Genomic DNA, 22,653 nt, shown 5'->3' on the forward strand with positions numbered 1-22,653 from the left:
TACATCTAAACATTTTAAAGTTGAGCTAGGTTAGCAGTATATTCAGATGATGGAAAGGGGTCCACAGGGTCTCCATAAGTTAGAAAATGGTATGTCAAAATAGGTTGGGATTGTATGAGGAAAAGAAACAGGAGGAAGGAAAAAAAGATGGTATATACACACAAGGCACAATTAAATTTAAATAGATCAGAATATGCTGGGTTGGAGTGGGAGGGGAAAGATCATTAGAGGATACGCTCAATATAAATTAGCAACAAAATCAAGTTAGTAAGTAGGCTGGGGATGTGTTTATAGGGGCATAATCTGCATGAGCCAGGAGAGCAATCTTTTTCGGCCACTATAGTTGGCACTGGTCAGGCTTTTATTAGAGCAGAGTGTCCTGTTCTGGCCCCTGCACTTGGCTCTAAGGGAAGCAGACAGCCTCTTCACTAGAGTCGCAAACACCCACAGCCCACTTAAATGCATACCAGTGTGCCCCAATTCACAGTCCTATAAATGAATGTGGAAACGCTAATGCGTCAGACAGTCCCGCACAATTTCCTCTCTTGCCGGGAGCTTTCTCCAGTCTTCTGTGGCTGTAACTAAAGGATCAGCCTCAGCCTGTGGGACAGGGCACGGGAACTGGCTACCATAAACACTAGCACTGCACTGGACTGGACTCTGAAGGTCCCAGTCACACCCCCATGTGGTCAGAGCTAACTATTGTTACTGGGATGCTGCTGTTTCTGTATGTGGGAAATTCACTAGCACTGCATCCCACGCTTCTGTCAACACCAAACCCACACACCGTGCTGCGCACTAGTCCCTGAGTGCCACACATAAACTGAGGAAAGCAAGAGGTTAGGTGCTTTTTGTTTTTCAATATTAGGGGTTGAACCCAGGGCCTCTGGCAAGACTCTAGCAATAAGCTACACACACACACACACACACACACACACACACACACACACACACACACACCTGTGGGGAGCTGAAGAAGCTGTGAGTGAATATGTAAAGAGTAGAGAAAGACCTGAGTGAATATGTACTACTAACATGGACACTGTCATGTCAAGGACCAATGCCTCAGACCCATGGGAAATTGGCATAGCCTTCCTCAGACTGGTCAGGCTCAGAATTGGTAAAGGCTTCCTCTGGTCTAGTGCAAATGTTGACAGTGTGCAAGTATGAGTGTTTACAAACAATTGACCGGCGTATGCAAAAACTAGCAGCTCCTGGATGTTGGATGATTATAGCCTCAGACTGTCTACCTAGAGACCTACCGAGACTAGCTAACTCCTCCCCTCTGTGAGGTACCTAAGAAATACAGTGAGGTTCGCACATCCCACCTGATCCCAACTTTCTGGTGTCTGTGAGTCACTTCTTTAGTGTCTGTCCTTTCTTGACTCCCTCGCTACCCCAGGCAGGCTTCCAGACCCAAGCCTAGCAGGATATGGTACTCAGTGCATGGGTGCCTTAGTGCTTTGGTCTTGCTACTTGAGGCTAAGAATCCCCAAGAGTTCAGCTCTCGACCACAGAATGTAAGAATGGCAAGCCACAGTTACCTGGAGCAGCTAGACTCAGACGGGGACCGTTGCTGCCCTTCATATTGCTGCACAAGTGCCCGAACACTCCAGTATGGGTTCTCGATCTCCTCATCCATGCTGCTGTTCCTAAGAGGGGCGCGGGGTACCAGAAAAGAAGACAGCTTAGCCCCGTAGTTCAGGTCAGGTCTGCAAGTAGAGACGTCCTGACACACAGTGTGCACTACAGGAAAGGGGATGCATAAGGCTGTGGGGCAGCCCAGCACAGCCCTGTCATTCCAGCACTCAGGAGGATCAGAAGTTTGAGACCAGCCTGGGTTACATAGATAGCAAGATCCTGTGTGTGTGTGTGTCACACACTTAGGTGAACAAGGTAAAACTTCTTCTAAGGCTCTTAAAACCTAGCTGGGGAGGCAAACACAAACACAAGTGATTTTGCCGATCTCTGCGACACTTGGGGTCATGTTCTCTTTAGCAACTACACAACCCTCCAAGACACTTCCTGCCATGAAATTCCAAGACAGATTGGCCTTGTGGATACATTCCAGGATCCAGCCTCCTCCAGATGGACTGCATATCTCCCAGTGAAGAAAACACACCGTGCCAACCACATATATTTAAATTTTGGGCATGAGAGCAAACTTACACACATGGATCCTTACATTCTGCTAGCTGCAAAATAAATACCTTGAAAGAAAAGGCTTAGTTAGCCTGGCTTGCAGCTGTGGGCCTATAATCTCAGCTATTTGGAAAGCAGGAAGAGAAGTTCATGGCCTGTCTGAACCACAGAGTGAGTTCAAGGCCAGCCTGGGCAACGTCATGAGACCCTGTCTCAAAATCAGACATGAGAAGCCCGAGGATATAGCACAGTAGTAGTAGAGCTCTTGCTTGGCATGCATAAGGCTCTAGGTTCACTAGCTAGTATCATAAAAATAAAAATAAATTTTAAAAAAGGTCAAGCTTTTCTCATGAGGATTTCCCTCCCAAACCTCTACTCTACTCTGTTATCTTTTCTGCAGTGTGGAGCTGTTTGGTTGATATCTCCATCTATTTGCACTGTTATTATCTAAGCAAAGAAACACCAAAGAAACGCCAGTTCCCCTCCCCAGATTTTTACCTCTGTCTATACCGGAAGACATCCCGTCCTGACCGAGACATGTCATGGCACACATCGGCCAGAGCAGCAGCTGCTCCTTGGGCCACAGCAGCCGCACAGTGTGGTTGGTGAGTCTGAACAGGGCCTCTGGAGTCACGGCCCTGGCTCACTGTCCTGCTAGAGCCGGGTTTAAAATGAGCTGCCAAGGCAAGGACCAGCCTCATGATGGACTTCAGGTTTCCTTCCACAATATCTAAGGGACAAGATCAATTGAAAGGTGCTAAGAGGGAGGAAGTGGTTGTGGATTGATGCATTTACTATAGATGTATACATCGCTGGTGATATAGTAAGCCGGGCAGGCAGTCTCCATTTTCATCAAGCCATGTTCAGAAAGGGACACAGAAAGTTTAAAGGCAATTACAGTAAAATATGATAATAAAATGGTTAGGTAGGAGAGGTACAGGAGTCTTCAGTTTGTGGGGAGATAATCAGAGTTCTTAAGGATGCATTACTAGAGGGAGTGAGTCCTCAGTTGAGACTAGGGGGTGTTGCTTATTTAGCTAATAGGAGAAGAGATATGAAGAGTCCAGGAAAACGTACATGCCAAGGACTAGAGATCAGTATAATAGGGCAATATTGTCTGTTAGGAGAGCTGCAGGCCACATGTGGCTACTAAGCACTTAAATGTCACTACTCTGAATTTCAATATGCTCTAAACAAGTACTGTAACTAAGTGTTAAGTAAATACCTTACATACACAAGGGAATGCAAAAGATATCAGACAGTATAAAAATAGACTGTGGGGCTGGAGAGATGGCTCAGTGGTTACAAGCACCAGGTTCTCTTCCAGAGGACCCAGGTTCGATTCCCTGCTCCCACATGGCAGCTCACAACCATCTGTAACTCTAGTTCCAGGGCACCTGATGACCTATTCTGGCCTCTGACAGCACCAGGCACACACATGGTGCATAGATATATATGTGCAGGCAAAATGCCTATATACATAAAAAATAAAAGTAAAATATAAACTATCTCAATAATGTCTGTCTAATATTAACTTCATGGTAAAGTGATCATATTATGGACTTACTGGGTTGCATAAAATATATTATTAAAACTACTTTCGGTCCTTCCTGCGTATAATGTGGCTTTGGGAAACTTGTAGGTACTGTAGGACATGCATTTATATGCATGCTCCAGCACTGCAGTGGAGAAAGTGAGAGAGTTCAGTACGGCCAGAGCCCCAGAGCTCAGCAGGAGAAGGGAAAGCAGGTGGGAATCAGAGGTTGGGTCGTAGGGGACCAGGTAGGCTACAGGAAAGATGCCAGGTTTGTCCACGTGACCTCAGGGCACACACCAGGAGCACAACCTGTGCTCTCCCTTCACTCCAGCTGTGGTGTGGAAAGCTGAACAATGCAGTAGGACTAATTAGGAAGCACCGAGCTCCTTCAGGAAAAAGACAATGAATGGCAGTGTTCCCTTAAAATAGTCGGTTTTACTGGGCCAGATCCCCAAGCCCACTCCACATGGGGACCAGACCAACGCTATCAGTGCACTCTAAATTCTGCCCTAGAAAAAAAAGAGGAAAGAACACACACACACACACACACACACACACACACACACACACACACACACAGGAGGGAACTGCACTGTGAAAGATCTGGTTAAAGTTAATGCAATGAAATGGATACAATTCCATTGTTTGGCTCTATAGCCTTTCAAATGTACAAAGCATGCAAAGGACTATTTGATGTCTTCTACCAAATGCTCTTAATGGTCACTATTTGCTCACCTGAGTAACTTCAAACACACAGAGCACCAATAATCCAACATGAAAGGGTTCCTCCCGCCCTCCTTCTCAGCAAAACTGCAGGCAACAGACCCAAAAGCTGATGCTGAAACCAGTTCTAGTCAATTCTAGAAAAGCATCAAGAGGAGAAAGAAGCCTATGCTTTCGAAGGACCCCTATGTGGCTCCTTCCTTATAGCTCGGGCAAAAGGTTATGCCACTATAGAAGACTACATATAAAAGCTGCAAAGTCCCTTTTGTCTGCCTGGAATGTTCTCAGAGCCAAAAAAAGAAAAGCTATAAAATATTTCCCTTTTAAGATGAGTGTGGTACACATCTCTAATCCCATAATTTAAGATACAAAGGCAGGAGAAACATCTAATTTGAGGAAAGCCTAGGACATAGCAAATTCCAGGCCAGCCTGGGCTACACAGTGAGACCCTGTCTCAAAAACACATACACTGAGGCTGGGCAGCATAAGAGATGTGTCTCAGTTGACAGCGCCTGCCTGCATTCACAAACCCCAACACCACATAAAGCTGGGTGGTGGTACAGTTTTGTAATTGGAGCACTGAGGAAGTAGAAGCTAGAGGATCAGAAGTTCAAGGTCATCCTTGCCTACATAGCAATTTCAAGATCAGCCTGGGCTACATAAGATCCTGTCTCAGAAAATAAAGGAAAGGAAGAAAGGAAAGAAAAATAGAAGAAATGAGAGAGTTTCTTCTAGGAAATTGAATGGAAAAGCATATGTTATGATGGTTTATAATAGTACTTGATCATAAAACTCAAAGATCTCAAAAAACGCAATCCATCTTCATCCTTGAAAATTTAAACGAGATATTCCAAAATTAATATTTCAATTTTGTCATTTATTCTTGTACCATTAATTTTCCCACACACACTCAAGCATATCTATATTCAATTCAAATTAACAGAGAGCTGCTACCACCAGCCAGGTCTCTGGAGCACTGGAGTCTCAGTACTTAATCACTGTCTTCCAAGAGGGTACCTGTCTGCATGCAACAGGACATCAGACCATGAGCCTAATCCTCTTCCAGTCTGCTCAGAACAGCTGGCCACATGGCCAAGGGAGCTTCTCAAAGTGGTCAGCACTGGCAGAAGCTAAGTGTTCTTTCCCCAAGGATGTGGTACTGACTAACCTTTAGCTGAAGTCTGATGCATACGAATCTTTTTGGAAGCTACAAACTGGAGCACTTTTTCCACATTATTCTTCATCTCTTGTTGGTTACTGGGACTCAACTGTACTCCACTCAGTTTTTCTCCTGCTGTTAGGATAGGGGGCAAAAAAAAAAAAAATAACACACAACGTTGTAAGTAAGAACATCATCAATGTTTCTTAGCAGCCAGGCACAAGGGAGGGGTACAAACACTAAAATTCTCTACAAATAAGTAAGTTGAGTCCTGGTGTATGCATCAGGGGAAGTGGTTGCAGGAGAAAAAAAAATGAAGAACTTTCAGAACCCTTCAGTATTTCAAATGTAAACTCACAGTCCTTTAAAGTTATAGTGTGTGTATATTTATTAATTCAACAAATATTCATAAGTAGCCACTGTATGCCAAACACTGTTCTGGGTACTACAGAGAGCAGGGAACAAGGCAAAAAAATGTGTCTTCCCTCCTAGTTTATATCTACAGTATAACAAGCCAATGTTTAATATAATTTTGGGTGAGGATAAAGACAGAAAAGAATACTGATCATGGCCTTTCTGATAATATAGTCTTGAAAAGTCTGAATAAGAAATGTATATATTTAAGAAGGTGTGGTGGTTTGAAAGAAAATAGCCCCCAAAGGAAGTGGCACTATTAGGAGGTGTGGCCTTGTTGGAGTAGGTGTGGTCTTGTTGGAGGTAGAATGTCACTGTGGAGGCAGACTTTGAGGTCCCATATATGCTCAAGCCACACCTAGGTTCTCAGACCACTTCCTGTGAGTCAGGATGTAAGAACTCTCGGCTCCTTCTCCAGCACCATGTCTGCCTGCATGGCGCCTCACCCTCTGCCATGATGATGATGGACTGAACCTCTGAACTGTAAGTGAGTCATCACAATGAAATGCTTTCCTTTTTAAGAGTTGCCATGGTAAACCAGGCGGTGGTGGCACACGCCCTTAATCCCAGCACTCCCAGGCAGAGGCAGGCAGATCTCTGTGAGTTCAAGGCCAGCCTGGTCTCCAAAGTGAGTTCCAGGAAAGGCGCAAAGCTACATAGAGAAACTCTGTCTCAAAAAAAAGAGTTGCCATGGTTATAGTATCTCTTCACAGCAATAGAAACCCTAACTAAGACAGAGGGTATATGGCAGGCTGAAGAGCCATATAAACAGACCCCAATATGGGATTAACTCAGCCTATCTGAGGGGCAAAAAGATCAGTGTGGCTAACTAGGCATGTAGTACATGCCTATGACCTCAGCAGTTGGAGGCCGAGGCAGGAAGATCAGGAACCAAATCAGGTTAATTGAAGTTAGTCATTGGCTACATAGCAAGTTCTGGGCCAGCCTAGACTACATGAGACCCTGTTTCAAATGAAAAAGAAAGACCAGTGTGGCTAGAGTGGAGTTATCAGTCAAGACCTAGGAAAGGCCATCAAGATAAGCAAAGGCAGTCTAATGGGGCTTTGGGGACCCCAGGAACGACCCTGAATTTATTCTAAGGGTAATGAAAAGCCAGTGGTGACTTGCAGACAGGGTAGTGACATTATCTGGTATGTGTTTTCCAAAGTTGACTGTGTGTATGTATAGAGCATGCGGGAGATGAAACTGAGAGATTAGTCAGGAAGATAGCCAAAATATTCAAGGCATGGTAGGGTGGGTAAGGTTAAAGTGGAAGAGAATGGTTGGCCAGAAGTCAGACTCGGAGCGTATTTTGAACAAAGCAGAAGGTACATGTTAAGAACTGGCTGTGATTCAGGAGGGGAGGAGAATATTTCGAAACGACTTCTCAGAGTTCTGCTTCACAGCTGAGAGAATGACATGAAGTGTTCCTTGACAAAGACGCAAGGTGAGGATGGGCAGGGAGCGTAAAGGGCTTGGTATGGGAGGGAAATAGGAAGTTCTGGTTAGCTGCACGTAAGACATTCAAACGACAATGATGAACAGGACACTGTGTATGCATGTCTCCAACTCAAGGAAAAGCTGAAGGCTAAGTATACAAAATTAGGGAGAGACAATCAGGTTTTCTCTTTTGTTATGTGTGTATGAATGTATAGGAGATATGTGGTGTGTGCACACATGGGTGTGCAAGGCTGCACATATGGAAGAAGCTGGTATCTTGGTCTGTCACTTGAAACGAGTTTTTATTTTGTTTTGGTTTGTTTTTGTTTTTGTTTTCCTGAACGTGGAGCTAGGGTGGCAGTCAGTGAACCCCAGTGATGCTCCTGTCTCCAACCCCCACAGCACTGGAGTTATAGGTGCACTTGTGACCATCCATGGCTTTTTAAACAAGGGTACTGGGGAGTCAAACTCCAACCCTTACGCTTGCACATGAAGCATCACTGAACCATCTCCTCAGCCCCCTTGAGGTTATTTCAGGCTGGGGATAACCTTAATAGTAGAGCCCTCACTACTACATGCTAGCATGCTCAAGGCCAAGTTCAATTTCCAGAAACATGTGTGCACATGCACAAGCGCATGCACACACAAATAGTATTTAAAACCTGGATCCTGGGAAAATCAAATCGCATTAATACTGATTTCCAGGCTTATAGAACATCTCTGGAAACAATAGGCTACCTCCAGAATGGAGGGTGGGTAACTGTGATGGCTACCAGCTACTATCAACTTTATGGGGTATAGACTCACCTAGGAGACAAGTCTGTCCGTTGACTATTTACGTTGGGCTAGCCTCTCTGCCCATGTCTGTGACAGAGTGTTTTAATTAAGTTAACTGGGGTGGGAAGAACCCCTAAGGACGGGTGGCGCCGTTCCCTGGGCTGAGGGAGAAAGTGAGCCAAGCACCGGTGTTCACCGCTCTCTCCTCAGGCTGTGGCTGCACCTTGACTGGCTGCCCCCAACACCACCACTCTTTCCCCACGATGGTGGACTTTTCAAACCGTGAGGCAAAACAAGCCCTTCCTTCATTCCGTTGCTTTGTGTCACAGAAAAACCCAAGTGCTGACAGAGCCTCCCTTGAGGAAAGACATGTAGAAGAAGAGTTTTGTTTCTAACCCTTTTGTGCCTAGGTTTCCTGTTAGTCCACATGTAACCTATTTAAATAAGGGGGAAATGCTTAAAATAGACTTGGGGATTTATTTTATTTTATTTGTGTGTGTGTGTGTGTGTGTGTGTGTGTGTACACAAGTGCAGATGACCTTGGGGTCCAGAAGAGGGATGACCTGGAGCTGGAATTACAGAAGACTGTGAGCCATTCTATTTGGATGGTGGGAACCAAACTCAGGTCCTCTGCAAAGGCAGTGTATACACTCTTAACAGCTGAGTCATTTCTCTAGCCAGGACTTCAGAATTAAAACAGAGCTAGGTTTGCACCTTTTACCTGAATACTTAAATTTATATGAACTTGTGAGGTTGCTGAGCCTTGTCAACCTCATCAGTAAAATAATACCTGTTTATTATCCATAATCTAAAACTCTGAACTTATACATGGCTCCAAAATCTGAAACATTATCATTATTTTATATATATGGGCTATGTAAGTATGTCTATGCACTGTGTGCATGTCTTGTATGTACCCAGGGAGGCCAGAAGAGGGCATCAGATTCCCTGGAGCTGGAGTTATAGATGGTTGAGTCACCATGTTGAGTTCCAGAGGACCATAGGACTCAAACCCCAGGTCCTCTGGAAGAGCAGCCAGTGATCCTAACTGCTGAGCCATCTCTCCAGTCCAAAAACCTGAAATGTTTTAAATATCATATTAGTGCTCCAAAAATTTATGATTTGGGGACATTTTCAGACTTTGGATTTTTCATAATTTTTAGCTGTAAGTGCTCAACTCTCTATTTTTTTAATCCAACATCTGAAGCATTTATGGTCCCAAGCATTTTGGATGAGGGGTACTCCACCTGGACTCAAACCCACATCACAAAGAAATCAAGAACAGACTTGGCTATTTTTTTGACACATAATAAGCACCCATTAATTAATTTATTTTTTATAGATCTTCCCTTTTGCTTCCTGGAAAGAGAAATAGTAATATCTGTTTCCTAAGGGTGTGGTGGTCAAATAAACTCACAAAAGACAGAAAGCATTCCATCCTGACAGCGGCAATTACTGCTGCCCCTGTTACACTCAGTACAAACGAATAGTCACTCATGAGCCGTCTCAAAAAAAAAAATTCACAGATAGGCTGCCTGTTGCAAACCAGCTTCTTCCACACCACATACCTCCAGGACAGCAAGCAACATCAACTGACCAGTAATAAATGTTTGAGAACTTATTCCATGCATTTGGCTGGGGCTGTGGAACCATAAAAACAAAGTATAGCGTATCATTCTCTTCAATAGTTCAGTCTATATACCATGACTAATTGCCAGTCAGTGAGAGAAATCACAGGAGAGCTATAGACAAACACTCTGGGAATATAGGACCCTAATAAGAACAGGACCCAGAATTAAAGAGGAAAACCCTTCTGTGGAAACACATGGGTCTGAGTGTCATAGAAAAAAGTCCTTTTGCTAGTGACATTTTCTCTTTGGGCCTGAATGCTACTCCCTCCTTTTCTGTTGTTTCTCTCTCTCTCTCTCTCTCTCTCTCTCTCTCTCTCTCTCTCTCTCTCTCTCTCTCTCTCTCTGTGTGTGTGTGTGTGTGTGTGTTTTGCCGACATGTATATTTGTTTGTGTAGAAAAAAATGTTGCTTCCCCTGGCACTGGAGTTACAGATGGTTGTGAGCTATGGGGCTGGGAGTTGAACCAGGTCCTCTGTAAGAATAGCCTGTATGCTCAACCACTGAGCCAATTCTCCAGGCCTCTCACTTCCGTTTTTAAGTTAGACATAGTTCTTTGATCGCCCTCCTTCCCTAGTTAGACATGGGTTCTTCTGGTCTGCCATTCCTGAACCCCTAGGACTAAAGTGGGGTGTCTCTTCTATGTATCCTCCCTGTGCTTACGCCATCAGAACACTAAGTACAGTAATACAATGGACCTCACTTTCCAGTCCTTCCAATTAGACTGGGAACCTCTGAGGGCACAGACAGGGCTACCATCTCCCCCTATAATGCAGTGGTATTTACTGACCAACATGTGAATTAACCTTGGGCAAGGACTTTAGGTCTTCCCAACTCCATCGCCACGTATTCTAAAGAAAGAACAACCTGCTGTGAAGGGCACATGGAGGAGAAAGAAGTCACGTTCTCGTCTACACTAGCGTTAGAGTCCAAGGCCAACTGACCAACAATCTCGATGAGATAGGCCAGGATCACTCCATCTCGGAGATCCTGTCGCAGGTCCTGCACAGGCTTCACGGATGGCCTCTTCTTCAGCTGGGCATTCACCCAGGCCACATAGGCCTGTAGCTGTTGCTGGAAAATAAAAGGTGGAGATAAGGGAGGGATAGCATATCAGTTTTACCCCATCCTGTCCCTGTAAGGCAGCATGAGAGGTGAGGCCGAGTGTGAGAGAAAGGGTTTAAGATATCGTGATCAGGCCCAAAGCATGTTCCCAAATCTCTAGCTTTAGGCTAACACCTAGGGATAAGATAATCTCTGACTTATTCAGTGCTGCAGACAGACAGACAGACAAATGCTTCCAGGTTGTGACTCCCACTTCCCATGCTCTGTTGATAGGCATCAAGGCTGAGTCCAGGATGCCAGCCAAGATTCAGGCACAGTCACTGCTGCCAGCAGCCCACCACACTTTGCGATCACAGTTCCTCAGGTACTTTATGCACAACGGACCTTGACGCTCCTATTAACAGATCTGGTGGAATCAGACAGGAACCAGGACCCGAGCACAGCGCCCCCCTCCCACAGCTGCTTTCCTCAGAACGAGATGTGGGTGCGGTCTTCTCACACTTAATGGAAGATTTACCCTCCTGAGCCCATAATCCTAGGATTGCTGCAGAGTTAGTTTTAATCTGTGTCTTATTTTGTCAAAGAGGATCTGGTTACATAAGACTGATGCAGAGAAGGAAAAGGAAACCATAAAGTGGACCGTGAGTCTGAGGACTGAGAAGCATTTTCCTTCACTTCATAAAAGTTTGGACCCTGTACTACCAGGAACCTATGAGGCTTCAAGGTTGAGGCATTTAAGGAACTCATTCCAACCCATACACAACCCTGCACATTCCATTTTCCATCAAACAGAACGTGTATTCTGATGTTTATTGCTACCATGTGGTCAGAAGATAGACATCGATATCTCAAGAACATACAAACAATATCACAGTCCAGGTGGCAGATGTTTCATTTCTGTAACAGCCCAAGATCCTGAACCTAAAAGTTAAGTTTAAGGGCTAATTATATTAAATTACAATTTGGTTAAAGCACAGATTATTTCTAAGTCTCAAGCACTATCTTGGTGAAAGATGCTGGAAATTATTTACAGGCTGCTTTCCCGGGCTCAAATGAAATCATTAGTTTCTCTGCTGATTTTTGGAAATTGCCATTGGAAGACAGTATTGAAGCAATAATCCATCAGCTACTTGAACTATAAGACCTGCAATGGCCAGCAGGAACCGGTGGAGCCTGCCACAAGCGAAACACCATTTCTGATACTTTGCTTTGTTTTTGTGGTACCGGGGATTGAACCTAAGAATTGGTGTGTGCTAGCAAGTGATCCACCCTTGAGCAATAGCTCCCAGTCCTATTTATGGTATTTTATTTTAATTACTAATTCTGGTGTTCTGGTTTAAAGACTCAACAAATGTATCTGGCACAGAGCCTGACACAAAATTGATGCTTACCAAAGGGTTGCTTGTTTTTACATTTTAGTGTGTGTGTGTGTGTGTGTGTGTGTGTGTGTGTGTGTGTGTGTGAGTGAGTGTAGTGGTCAGAAGATAGCCAGTGACAGTTGGTTCTCTCCTTCTACCTTGTGGGTCTTGGGGACTGAACTTAGGATGTCAGACTTGGCAGCAAGCAGGTTTGCCCACTGAGCCATCTTGCCAATCCTGGTCATTATTACTGTTACCAACATAATCTAATTTGATTCTCAAATATATATTATATCTAACATATTAAAATACTATATATAAACTCATATAAAATATATGCACATATATATCCTATATAAACAAAAGCCAAAACAACCATTGTCTTAGTTAGGGTTTCTATTGCTGTGAAGATACCATGACCACGGCAACTCTTACAAAAAAAAACAAAAGCAAAAAACATTTAATTGGGTGGCTTTCAGAGGTTTAGTCCATTGTTAGCATGGCAGGACATGGTAGCATGCAGGCAGACGTGGTGGTGGAGAAGGAGCTACATCTTGATCCCATGGGCAACAGAAAGTGGTCTGAAACACTGGGTGTGGCTGGAGCATATGAGACCTCAAAGCCTGCCACCACAGTGGCACACTTCCTCCAACAAGGCCACACCTCCTAACAGTGTCACTTCCTATGAGCTTATGGCAGCCAATTACATTCAAACTACCACAACCATAAAGCCAGTGTTATTTCCATTTTATGGATAAAGTTTGGAGAAGTGACATGACTTCCTCAGTGTCCCTAGAACTAGGACACAGCATGTCCAGTTCTGAAGTCCAGTAAACACTGCCTGTGCATTTACGAAGGCCCCTTGCCATTCCAACTCACTGCATAACAGTAACATGAGGCAGACACCCATGCCCAGAAAGCAGTGGGTACATAATGACCCAAGACACGACCTGAGGCAGCCAGGTAAAGGGTGCCTCTGGAGTGAGTGCTCCGGCTGAAGGGGACAAGGGCAGGAAGGACATTAAGAGTGACACTGAGGCAGTAAAACTCCTAATGGGGGAGGTGATACACCCCTGTAGTACCAGCGTTTGGGGCTAGCCTGGGCTACATGGGCTCCTGTCTCAAAACAAAACACACAAAACTCCTAATCACTTTCCCTGTATCTTTCTCATTTAACTTTTTTGAGACAATAATGCCCCACGATGCAGCCCTGGCTGGAGTGGAACCCGTCACGTGGGACCAGGCTGACCTAGGCCTTTCAGAGATCCTCCTGTCTCTACCTCCCAAGTGCTGGAATTACAGGCCTGTGCCAGCACACCTGACTCAGCTCGCCTATATATAATATCAGCCGCCTTAATTCACCCTTAAGCATTCCTGCTTGAGGTTCTTCATTGACCCCCATTATCCTTAAGACAAATCCCATCTTCTTAGCTGCCCTGCAGTAGGCCTTGCCTGTTCTGCCTTTCCCGGTGCTTTGGCTGTGCAATGGGAGTAGACCTTGGGGCATCTGTGGTGATTTGTGGGATCGTCCCCTGCTTCTCCGTGCCCCTGTCATGCTTCAGTCTGTCCAAACCACACACATTTCCCCAAATGCATCACACTTTCTCACCACTGCACCTGTTCTGCCTGCCGATGCTTTCTAAATTTTCAACTCAAGTAGAACTTTTTCAAGAAAACCTCCCCGATCCCCTCACATACTTCAGACTCCATGAGGACTCTCTGTGTCATTCAACTGGCTCACCAATCATTTGAGCGCAACCATGGGACTCCAAAGATCTTGTACCTTTATTCAGGAGGGCTAGGGAGCTGGCTCAGTGGGCCAGCTGCTAGTACAAACCCAAGTGTATGGGCCCAAGTTTGGATCCTGAACACCCACACAAAAAGCTGGGCATGGTGGGTGGTGCACACCTATAACACTGGCACTGGTGTGGAGACAGGCAACAGGCAAATCATAGCAGCTCAGTGGCCAGACAGGCTACCCAAACTCCGGGTTCAGTGAGAGAGCTTGTCTCAAAAAATAACACACAGAGTGATGGAGGAAGGCATCCCAACATCAGCCTCTGGCCTACACACACACACACACCAAACACCCCCCCCCACACACACACCACACACACCACACATCTCCACACACCCCACACACATCACACACACACACACACACACACACACACACACACACACACACACCTGCACACAAACTTGCTTGCTAGAAGAGGTAAACACTCCAAGGGTATGGACAGAGTGTCAAGACGGCATCAGACATTAGTCCAGCATGACGTCCAACAGGTTAAGGAGCAGAGGAGGCAAAGAAGTCAGTGAACCGCAAAGACCTGAGGTGTGAAGTAAGATCTCCACAGGGAGTCACTACAGTTCAGAACTATTTGCCTCTTAGAAGAACAGGTGCTCAACAAATATTTGCTTCCATGACAGAATCACTTGTCACATTTCATCAGGCCTCCACCTAAGTTACTAGAAGTTCACTGTGCGGGGACATAATTTTTCAGTAGGTCAATATAATTTCTTCTTAAGTAACCATAGCCTTACCTTGCCTGCAAAGAAGCAAACTGTCTAGGATGCAAAACTGACCACTGGTCCCTCTATCTGATGCATGGCAAGACCACAGAGAGGCTCCTAACTACTTCTCATGCACATCAGTCAGGCCCTGCTGGGGTCTTCCAACAAATGGGGATGCACAGCATCAACAGTCAACAAGTTTCAGAACATCTATTCTGTATCCAAAGCTGTGCTAGTTCCCTTAAACTCATTGTTCTCTCCTGTTAATCTGATTGCTTTAGATGTACTATCTGTGATGAAGACTAAAAACAGACTCATAATAAGGGGAAATAACCTGTTTAAGGCCACCCAGATAGTTGTGGGAGTCTGCAGGAGTTCAGCTTCAACCTGTCTAAGGGTCTTTGAAGGGAGGAGAGAGAAATGAGGAAATGAAAGATAGAAAGAGATGATAAGAAAGACAGAGACACTGGATAGCTTCGGGAGGGCCCTGGGTCAATACCCAGTCACCTCGAGGTTTATTCCAAAGGGCTTTTTGTACAATGCCAAGGGATAAAGCAAAAGACTTCCCCGTTTCAAGATCAAAGCACATGGCACAGCCAAGTGTAGACCCTTCAAAGCACCTGGTAACCACTCCCCTGGCCAAATCATCCCATTATGCAGCTCTGCTGGGTAAAGCAAGCTCAGATTCTCTGGCTTTGAGTAAGGTCTTACTAGGAAGCCTCTGTGGGTCTCCACAGATAGTGAACCATGAATATGGCATTTGAATTTAATACCCACGGCAAAAGTTCTTCCCACACCTAAATTAATGCATCTCTGAGCTGTAAGTGATTCGGTAAACCTCAAAGGATGCTCTTTAGTCTAAAGCACCCCTCCATAGGCGATGCGTGGGTCCCTTGTGTACTACTCATCTACACTAAGTGGCTCTTGACTGCTCAGTGTGGTTCAGACCAGCCATAGCAGCATCACTTGGGAATCAGATGGAAAAGCAGACTGTTCTTAGCACCTCCCAGCTCTGCCAAATCAGAATTTGTGTTTTAACGGGATCCCCTGATATCTGTATGCCCATTTGAGTGTGAAAAACACCATCTCCCTAGATGCATAGCAAGACAAAGAAATGGGGTGTAGTTCCGTGCCAGAGTGCATCCTCAGATCATGGGAATGATCTTCCTTCTGGCCTAAAGCTCTCTGGAATCCCTGTCACTTCCCACCTACTACAATACACTGGGTGTAAAGGATATGTGAAGTTCCCTCACTTATTTCTCGGCTTTCTTTTTTCTTCTCTTCTGTCGTCCTTCTTCCCTTGTTCCCACCAGAACCCCCTATGTTGGCTCACATGGACCAGGTCATTCAAATCCCCTAAGGATTATTTTTTTTAACTTAGTAACTTTTTATTGTGAAATAATTTATGGCTCACGAAAAGGTAAATGTGGGCTGGGGACATGGTTCCATAGGTAGACAGCTTGCCATGCATAAGGCTCTGGGTTCAATCACCAGCACTACATAAAGTGAGCATGGTGACGACATGCCTGTAATCCCCTTTCATCAGGAGGGCATGCTTAGCTACACAGCAAGTTTGAGCCTAGCCCTAACTATATGACATCCTGTCTTAAAAGGTCACTATACAAAGAGCTCATCTGCACTCATTACCCAGATCACCACGAGAGAATCACAGCACGTTGACCAAAACAGGAAACTACCATTGGCATAATCTACAGACTTCCTTTGTTCTTTAAAAAGGTGCCACATGAGTCCTGGGATCAAAAAAGTCATCAGGCTTGGTGGCATGCACCGAGCCATCTCACTGGCCTTTAGTTTTCCCCTGCTGTTCTGATGATGAAATTCAGTTTATAGGTTTTTGGCAAGAATAGCATGCCTTTCTGAGGCCTTTTAATTTTTTTTTAAATTTTTTTTATTTTTTATTTTTTTATTTTTTTTGAGATAGCGTCTCATGAAGGGTCCCAGGCTAGTCTTGAACTCATTATGTAGCCAAGGATAACTGAACACCTGATCCTCCAGCTTCTACCTCCCAAATTCTGGGGTTCTGAGCTGGTGCCACAGTGCCTGGTTTTATGTGGTGCCAGGCAAGCATTCTACTTATGGACACATCAGATATCTCCAGTAGAGGAAGTATGGCAGAGTCCCTGGAGCTGGGACAATGCGGCTAGACTCCTCACTCCCTGACAGACCAGAAACAGAGAGAAATGAATTTGGGTGCCCCAAGCATTCTTTATATATTAAGAATGGCAGTTCCTTGTTTGGGCATATGTCACAGACACTTTCGAGTTCATGAGTTATCACTTTATTTATTATGGTGGAGTGTTATGAGGTTTTTGTTTTTAATTTTTGTTAAGCCCCCAAATTTTGATTCATGGTTGGAAAGCCCAATTAAGAGGTAAAAGAAAAATCCTTGTATGCTTTCATTTTTACTTTTAGATCTTACATCCAATTGGAGTTTATTCTTGTATGTGATATGAATTCAGCTCTAATTTATACTTTCCCAAATGGTTAGCCACTTGCTCCAGCACCCATTTACACAAACATAGTCCTTCTCTATTCCAATGATTTGAGATGCTACTTTATCACATTCTATACTTCCATAAATTCTTGGGCCTATTTCTGGGCTTTCTATTCTGCCTCACTTGTCTATGTCTACCCATGCACCAGCACCAAAATGTGCTACTCAGAGAGTCTATTTATTAAGAGACAAAGCCTCACTGTGTGGCCCAGAGTGGCCTCAAGCTCGATCCTTCCGTGACAGCCTCCCAAGTGCTTGTGGAGGAATGGCTGGCTCGTGTATCCAATCTGACCTCCAATTCACTAAGTAGCCAAGGGTGGCCATGACCAATTGAGACCATAATCCTCACAAGGGTGGTGAGGGTTGAACCCTAGGCACATGCCAGGCAAGCACTCTACCAACTGAACTATATTCCCATCCCTATGCAATATATGTTAATATCTTCAAGGGCCAATACTCTTTCCTTGAAAATTACCTTGATGTTTTCTTAACTAGTCTTATCTATTTATTTCTCCATGAGAGCTTCTGTTTTCTAACTGTCTAATTTCCTAAAAATGACCACGTTGTTATACAGAAGTCTATAAACTCTTCTTTTTTGGAGCTGTGGATCGAACCCAGGGCCTTTTGCTTGCTAGGCAAGCGCTCTACCACTGAGCTAAATCCCCAACCCTGTCTATAAACTCTTTTGTAATTTTTGTTCCTGTTTCAATGGCTATTTTTCCAAATTCATTTCTAGTTTTATATATATTTATATAAATGTATATATATATTTACTTCTCTCCTTTTCTTCTTGATCATGTTAGCTAAGGATTTGCCTAACTTTGCAATGATCAGTTTTAATAAGGAACACCCATTGTCAGAGAAGGCAATGAGGAGGCCAAGTGATGAAGCTGAGCTCCTGAAAGGAAGCATGACCAGATAGAAGACGGCACACTCCAGGAGCAAATTAAAGGTGTGACGGGATGCAGCAGAGAGAAAGGACCAGAAAGCAATGCCTGACAGCCACTGGCTGGCGGTGCTGAAAGGGCTAACGGGGACCTGGACAACAAGTAGTGGGCAACGCAAACAGTTAAGTTTTGGGCCCAGTCTGAACTATTTGTAGAATGCTGGGGTGGGGATGTTTCCTAGCCAGATGACAAAATACAGATCAGAGCACAAGACATGGGGCATTGGGCTGAAGACACACATTAAGAAGTATCTATGTGGGGCTGGAGAGATGGCTCAGCAGTTAAGAGCAGTGACTGCTCTTCCAGAGGTCCTGGGTTCGATTCCCAGAACCCACATGGCAGCTCACGACTATCTCTGACTCCAGTTCCAGGGGATCTGACATCCTCACACAGACACAAATAAAAGCACAAACACCAATGTGTATAAAATGAAAATAAATTATATATATGTATATATATACATACACACACACACACACACATACATATGAACTGTGCAAATGACTACCTTCCACTGAGCACTTCCTACATGCCAGGTACTGTGCTAAGTACTTGACCACACACTTTCACATATTAACCACCTCCTCGCATACACTGATCCCTCTCAGAACTGTTCTTCCTATTTGATAGATAGGAAAACCGAGGCCATGAGTAACAACAGTACAGCTACAGTCATAGGGCTGGTCAATGGCAGAATAAAGATTTGCATTCATGCTTACTCTAAATCCTGTGTTCCAAAGCATTTCAAGAAGCGAGGCAAACTAAGAGAAGTTACTTGGTATGAAAAGGGATAGGAACTGAGGGCCCCTAAGGGAAAGAAGAGAACCAAAGCACTCTTGTCAGCCAGAGAGAGAGAGAGAGAGAGAGAGAGAGACTGCATGCATTATCTCCTTCAGCCACCAGACCTGTCCTGGTTAGTTTTTGTCAACTTGGCATCTGGGAGGAGACCCTTGATTGAGAAAATATCTCCATCAAATTGCTTGTTGGCAAATCTACACAGCATTTTCTTGATTAATGGCTGATGTGAGGGGCCCCGGGCCCCTGAGAGTGGTGCCATCCCTGGAAGGTGGTCCTGGGTGGTACGCAGGCTGAGCAAGCCCTGAGCAGCATGCTAGCAAGCACTGTTCTTCCATGGCCTCGCTCCAGCTCCTGCCCCGACCTCCTTTGATGACTTACTTTGATGTGGAAGTATAAGCCAAATAAACCCTTTCCTCCTCAACACTGCTTTTAGTCACGGTGTTTATTACAGCAATAGAGAGCAAACTAAGACCCAGTCATTAAGATCATCATTATTTATGCCCTTTTCATATGGAAAACATGCTCCAGGGTACACTACCAATAAGCAGTCAACCAGAATTTGAACCCATTCCATCTTACTCCAAAGAATATATTATTTCACCAGGCCTTTAATCCCAGCACTCAGGAGGCAGAGCCAGGAGGATCTCTGTGAGTTCAAGGCCAGCCTGGATCAGAGCGAGATCCAGGACAGGCACCAAAACTACACAGAGAAACCCTGTCTCAAATTAAAAAAAAAAAAAAGGAATATATTATTTCTACTATAACCAAGAAACCTGGTACTTGTCAACAAGTGGTGGGCCAGTGAGGTGAACTCAGGTCAGTAGGTAAAGGCACTTGCTGAACTGAGTTAAGTCCCCAGAATCCATGTAAAGGTAGAAAGAAAGAATGGACTCCACAAAGCTGTTCTCTGACCACCACATGTGTTGTGGCACGCATACCCATGTACACCACATCATCATCTTCATCATCATGATTTTTTTAAAGATTTTTTTTTATTTATTATGTATACAGTGAGTATTCAGCCTGCATGCCAGAAGATGGCGCCAGATCCCATTACTGATGGTTGTGAGCTACTATGTGGTTGCTGGGAATTGAACTCAGGACCTCTGGAAGAACAGCCAGTGCTTTTACCTGCTGAGTCATCTCTCCAGCCCATCATTGTGATTTTTAAAGGGTGGGGAACAAGTGCCAGGCTGGGGAAATGTCTCAGCTTACCACACAAGCATAAAGAAAGGAGTTCAGATCCCTGAAACCACATCAAAGCTGAGTGAGTGCGATGGCCAGAGTGGGAGGTGGAAACTGGGATTCCCAAGAGGAAGCTGGCCAGACAGACTAGCCAGAAAGGGCAAGTTCAAGGGTCTGCCTCAATAGAGAAGGTGATGTATGATCAAGGAAGACCCTGCCATCAGCCTCCGGCTCCCATACACTACTGACTGACACACGTCCATCCATCCACACACATGCTAACAAATTTAGAGGCAGAAATGGTGAGATGAGCAGCAGGAAGTGTCAGGAGACTCGGGAAGACTCAGGACAGATCCGTATGCGGCAAGGAATTCGGAGAAGAGAGACTTTCAGGTCCGCAGCAGCCTGAGGAACCAGAAGACTGTTTGATGCAGTAATAACAGACCAAGCTGGTGACCTTTTGGGGAACAGACGCTGGCACGGCCGAAGTGAGGTGGCAGCGAACTGAGAGGAGCCCAGAAGGTGGGAAAATAAGAACAAGAAGGGAGGGAGAGAGGGTGCTAGCTGGAGGGGAAACAGGAAAGGGCATGACTGGGTTTTAGGATGAGACTGTTTGTGGCAGGGGGAAGGGGTCAGTGATGGGGAAATGATCGGAAGAAGGGCTACTTGATGCAGACAGGCTGGGAGGAAGGAAAGGGCTACTTCCCCCACCCAGAGTGCGGGACTGCGGGGAGAGTGGGGTGGGAGAGGAATATTTCAGTTCAGGCCCATTTCCCCCAAGCCACCATTCATTCCTGGAAGGAGGCGCGCGACTGAGAGAGAAGGTGAAGGGGGCGAGATCAGGAGCAGGCCCTGTGGGACCACTGAAGGGCTCGGCAGGGGCTGGAGAGCATGATGCCGCAAGGGGGTCACCTGGCTACTCCCCTAGCACGGCTCAGCAGGCCTGGACCATCCGTGGAGGAACCAAGCACAGGAGAGCGGGAGGTAGTCAGGGACTCCAGGACCACCCGGGCAAAGGGAGGGAGGGCTGAAGCCACGGGACTGAGTCAGGGCCTGGGAGAAAAGATGAAACCAGTGGATAACATGAAGACGACGAGGCTGGGCGGAGGTGGTGGCTCATGCCTGTAATCCTTTAATCCCAGCACTCGGGAGGCAGAGGCAGTCGGATCTCTGTGAGTTCGAGGCCAGCCTGGGCTACAGAGTGAGATCCAGGACAGGCGTCTCGATGGAAAACACCAGGGAAAGGAGAGGTTGATGGAACAAAAATATTAAGTTTAATTAAATTAATAGTGGAAACTGGGTTTGGAGCACAGTGTCCGGGTTCAAGACATCAGGTATAAAGCCAGATGTGGGAGTACACACCTGTATTCACAGCACTCAGAAGGCTGAGGCAGGAGGACTAGCCTGGGCTACACAGTGAACTTCAGGACAGCCTGGGTGACCGAATGAGACCCTCTCTCTCTAAAAAAGAAAAACTTTTTTTTTTTAAAGGTGTGGGCGACATGGTGGAATAAGATCCAGATGTGTCTTGATGAAGTGGCCCAGAGGTGTTCATCGCAGCAGGAGGGGCAGTGCGGGAACTGGGAAGCTAAATCGTTGTGATGGATCCGGAAGTCCTCCCAGGAAGGTATTAGGATGCTGCGGCTATTTTGTATTATGCCCAGACTCACATAGTTTTTAAAAACTGATAAGAAAGTCTTAGGTTAACTCAACTATTTTTTAAAAGTTAATAGCTAGCATTTGGGACATCTGTCACCACTCCTGATGGCAGGAGTCAGCCCAAGGAAATCTAACCAGGACATTCAGACTGTCACAGCGTGGGGGCAGTTCTTACTCGAGGAGGTGAAGGGTTAAAGTGCTCTTCTCCAGGTCTCAGCTCCACAATTTTCCGTCTAACCCGGAGAGGGATGCTGTGTTTGACCCCTAAAGTGGGGGTCTGGTCTTCCTGTGGCCTGGGGCAATCTGCACTTCTCACTTAAAACGCAGAAGAGACCTCGTTCCTTTGCTACCAAAGCCCGCTGCTGCTCTGAAAAGCCAGATTGAAAGGACAGCCACTCTTGTGAGGAGCAGCACACCACCCACTTCCTGTTGTATGCTTACCTTAGAAGAGGCTGTGGCATGAGCCAGCCCTGCCTGGCTCAGCTGCCTGGCTTTCACAAGAACAGATCAGGGCATCTCCCTCCACGGCAGATGAAACACTAAGTGATTTTTGCAGGAGTCTGTCACTCTCCACAAGTCCCACCCACTGTTTTATTTTCATTTCCCTCTTTTTTGTATTATGGTATTCTTTACATTGTAATTTAAATAAAGCTAGATATTTGTTTTGCATTGCTAGGTATTAAACTCTGGGTCTCAGCGTATACAAGCACTCTATCCCTGAGCTATATCCTCAGTTCCCCAAAGCCAAATGTTTGTTTTTTTTTTTTTAATTGTATTATCTTTATCTACT

The 22,653-nt window shown here is 45.3% G+C and overlaps 1 protein-coding gene and 1 non-coding gene across 7 annotated transcripts in view; both read right to left on the minus strand.

Moving 5' to 3' along the window:
* Dixdc1 (DIX domain containing 1) overlaps positions 1–22,653 on the minus strand; it is a 90,320-nt gene that overhangs the window by 44,950 nt on the left and 22,717 nt on the right. For 3 of the 6 annotated variants that reach the window (XM_036192867.1, XM_036192866.1, XM_036192871.1), the window contains 4 exons: positions 10,764–10,893; positions 5,571–5,696; positions 2,641–2,872; positions 1,545–1,652 (listed from right to left, as the gene is read on the minus strand). In XM_036192867.1, the coding sequence (XP_036048760.1) occupies positions 1,545–1,652; positions 2,641–2,872; positions 5,571–5,696; positions 10,764–10,893 (596 nt within the window). The remainder of the gene's footprint in view (positions 1–1,544; positions 1,653–2,640; positions 2,873–5,570; positions 5,697–10,763; positions 10,894–22,653) is intronic. The other 3 variants (XM_036192868.1, XM_036192869.1, XM_036192870.1) reach the window with 3 other exon arrangements.
* Trnaa-agc lies at positions 17,869–17,941 on the minus strand. The gene has a single exon. It is a non-coding gene; the product is annotated as a tRNA-Ala (tRNA).

This window comes from Onychomys torridus, chromosome 7 (genome assembly GCF_903995425.1).
Source record: "Onychomys torridus chromosome 7, mOncTor1.1, whole genome shotgun sequence".
NCBI lineage: Eukaryota > Metazoa > Chordata > Mammalia > Rodentia > Cricetidae > Onychomys > Onychomys torridus.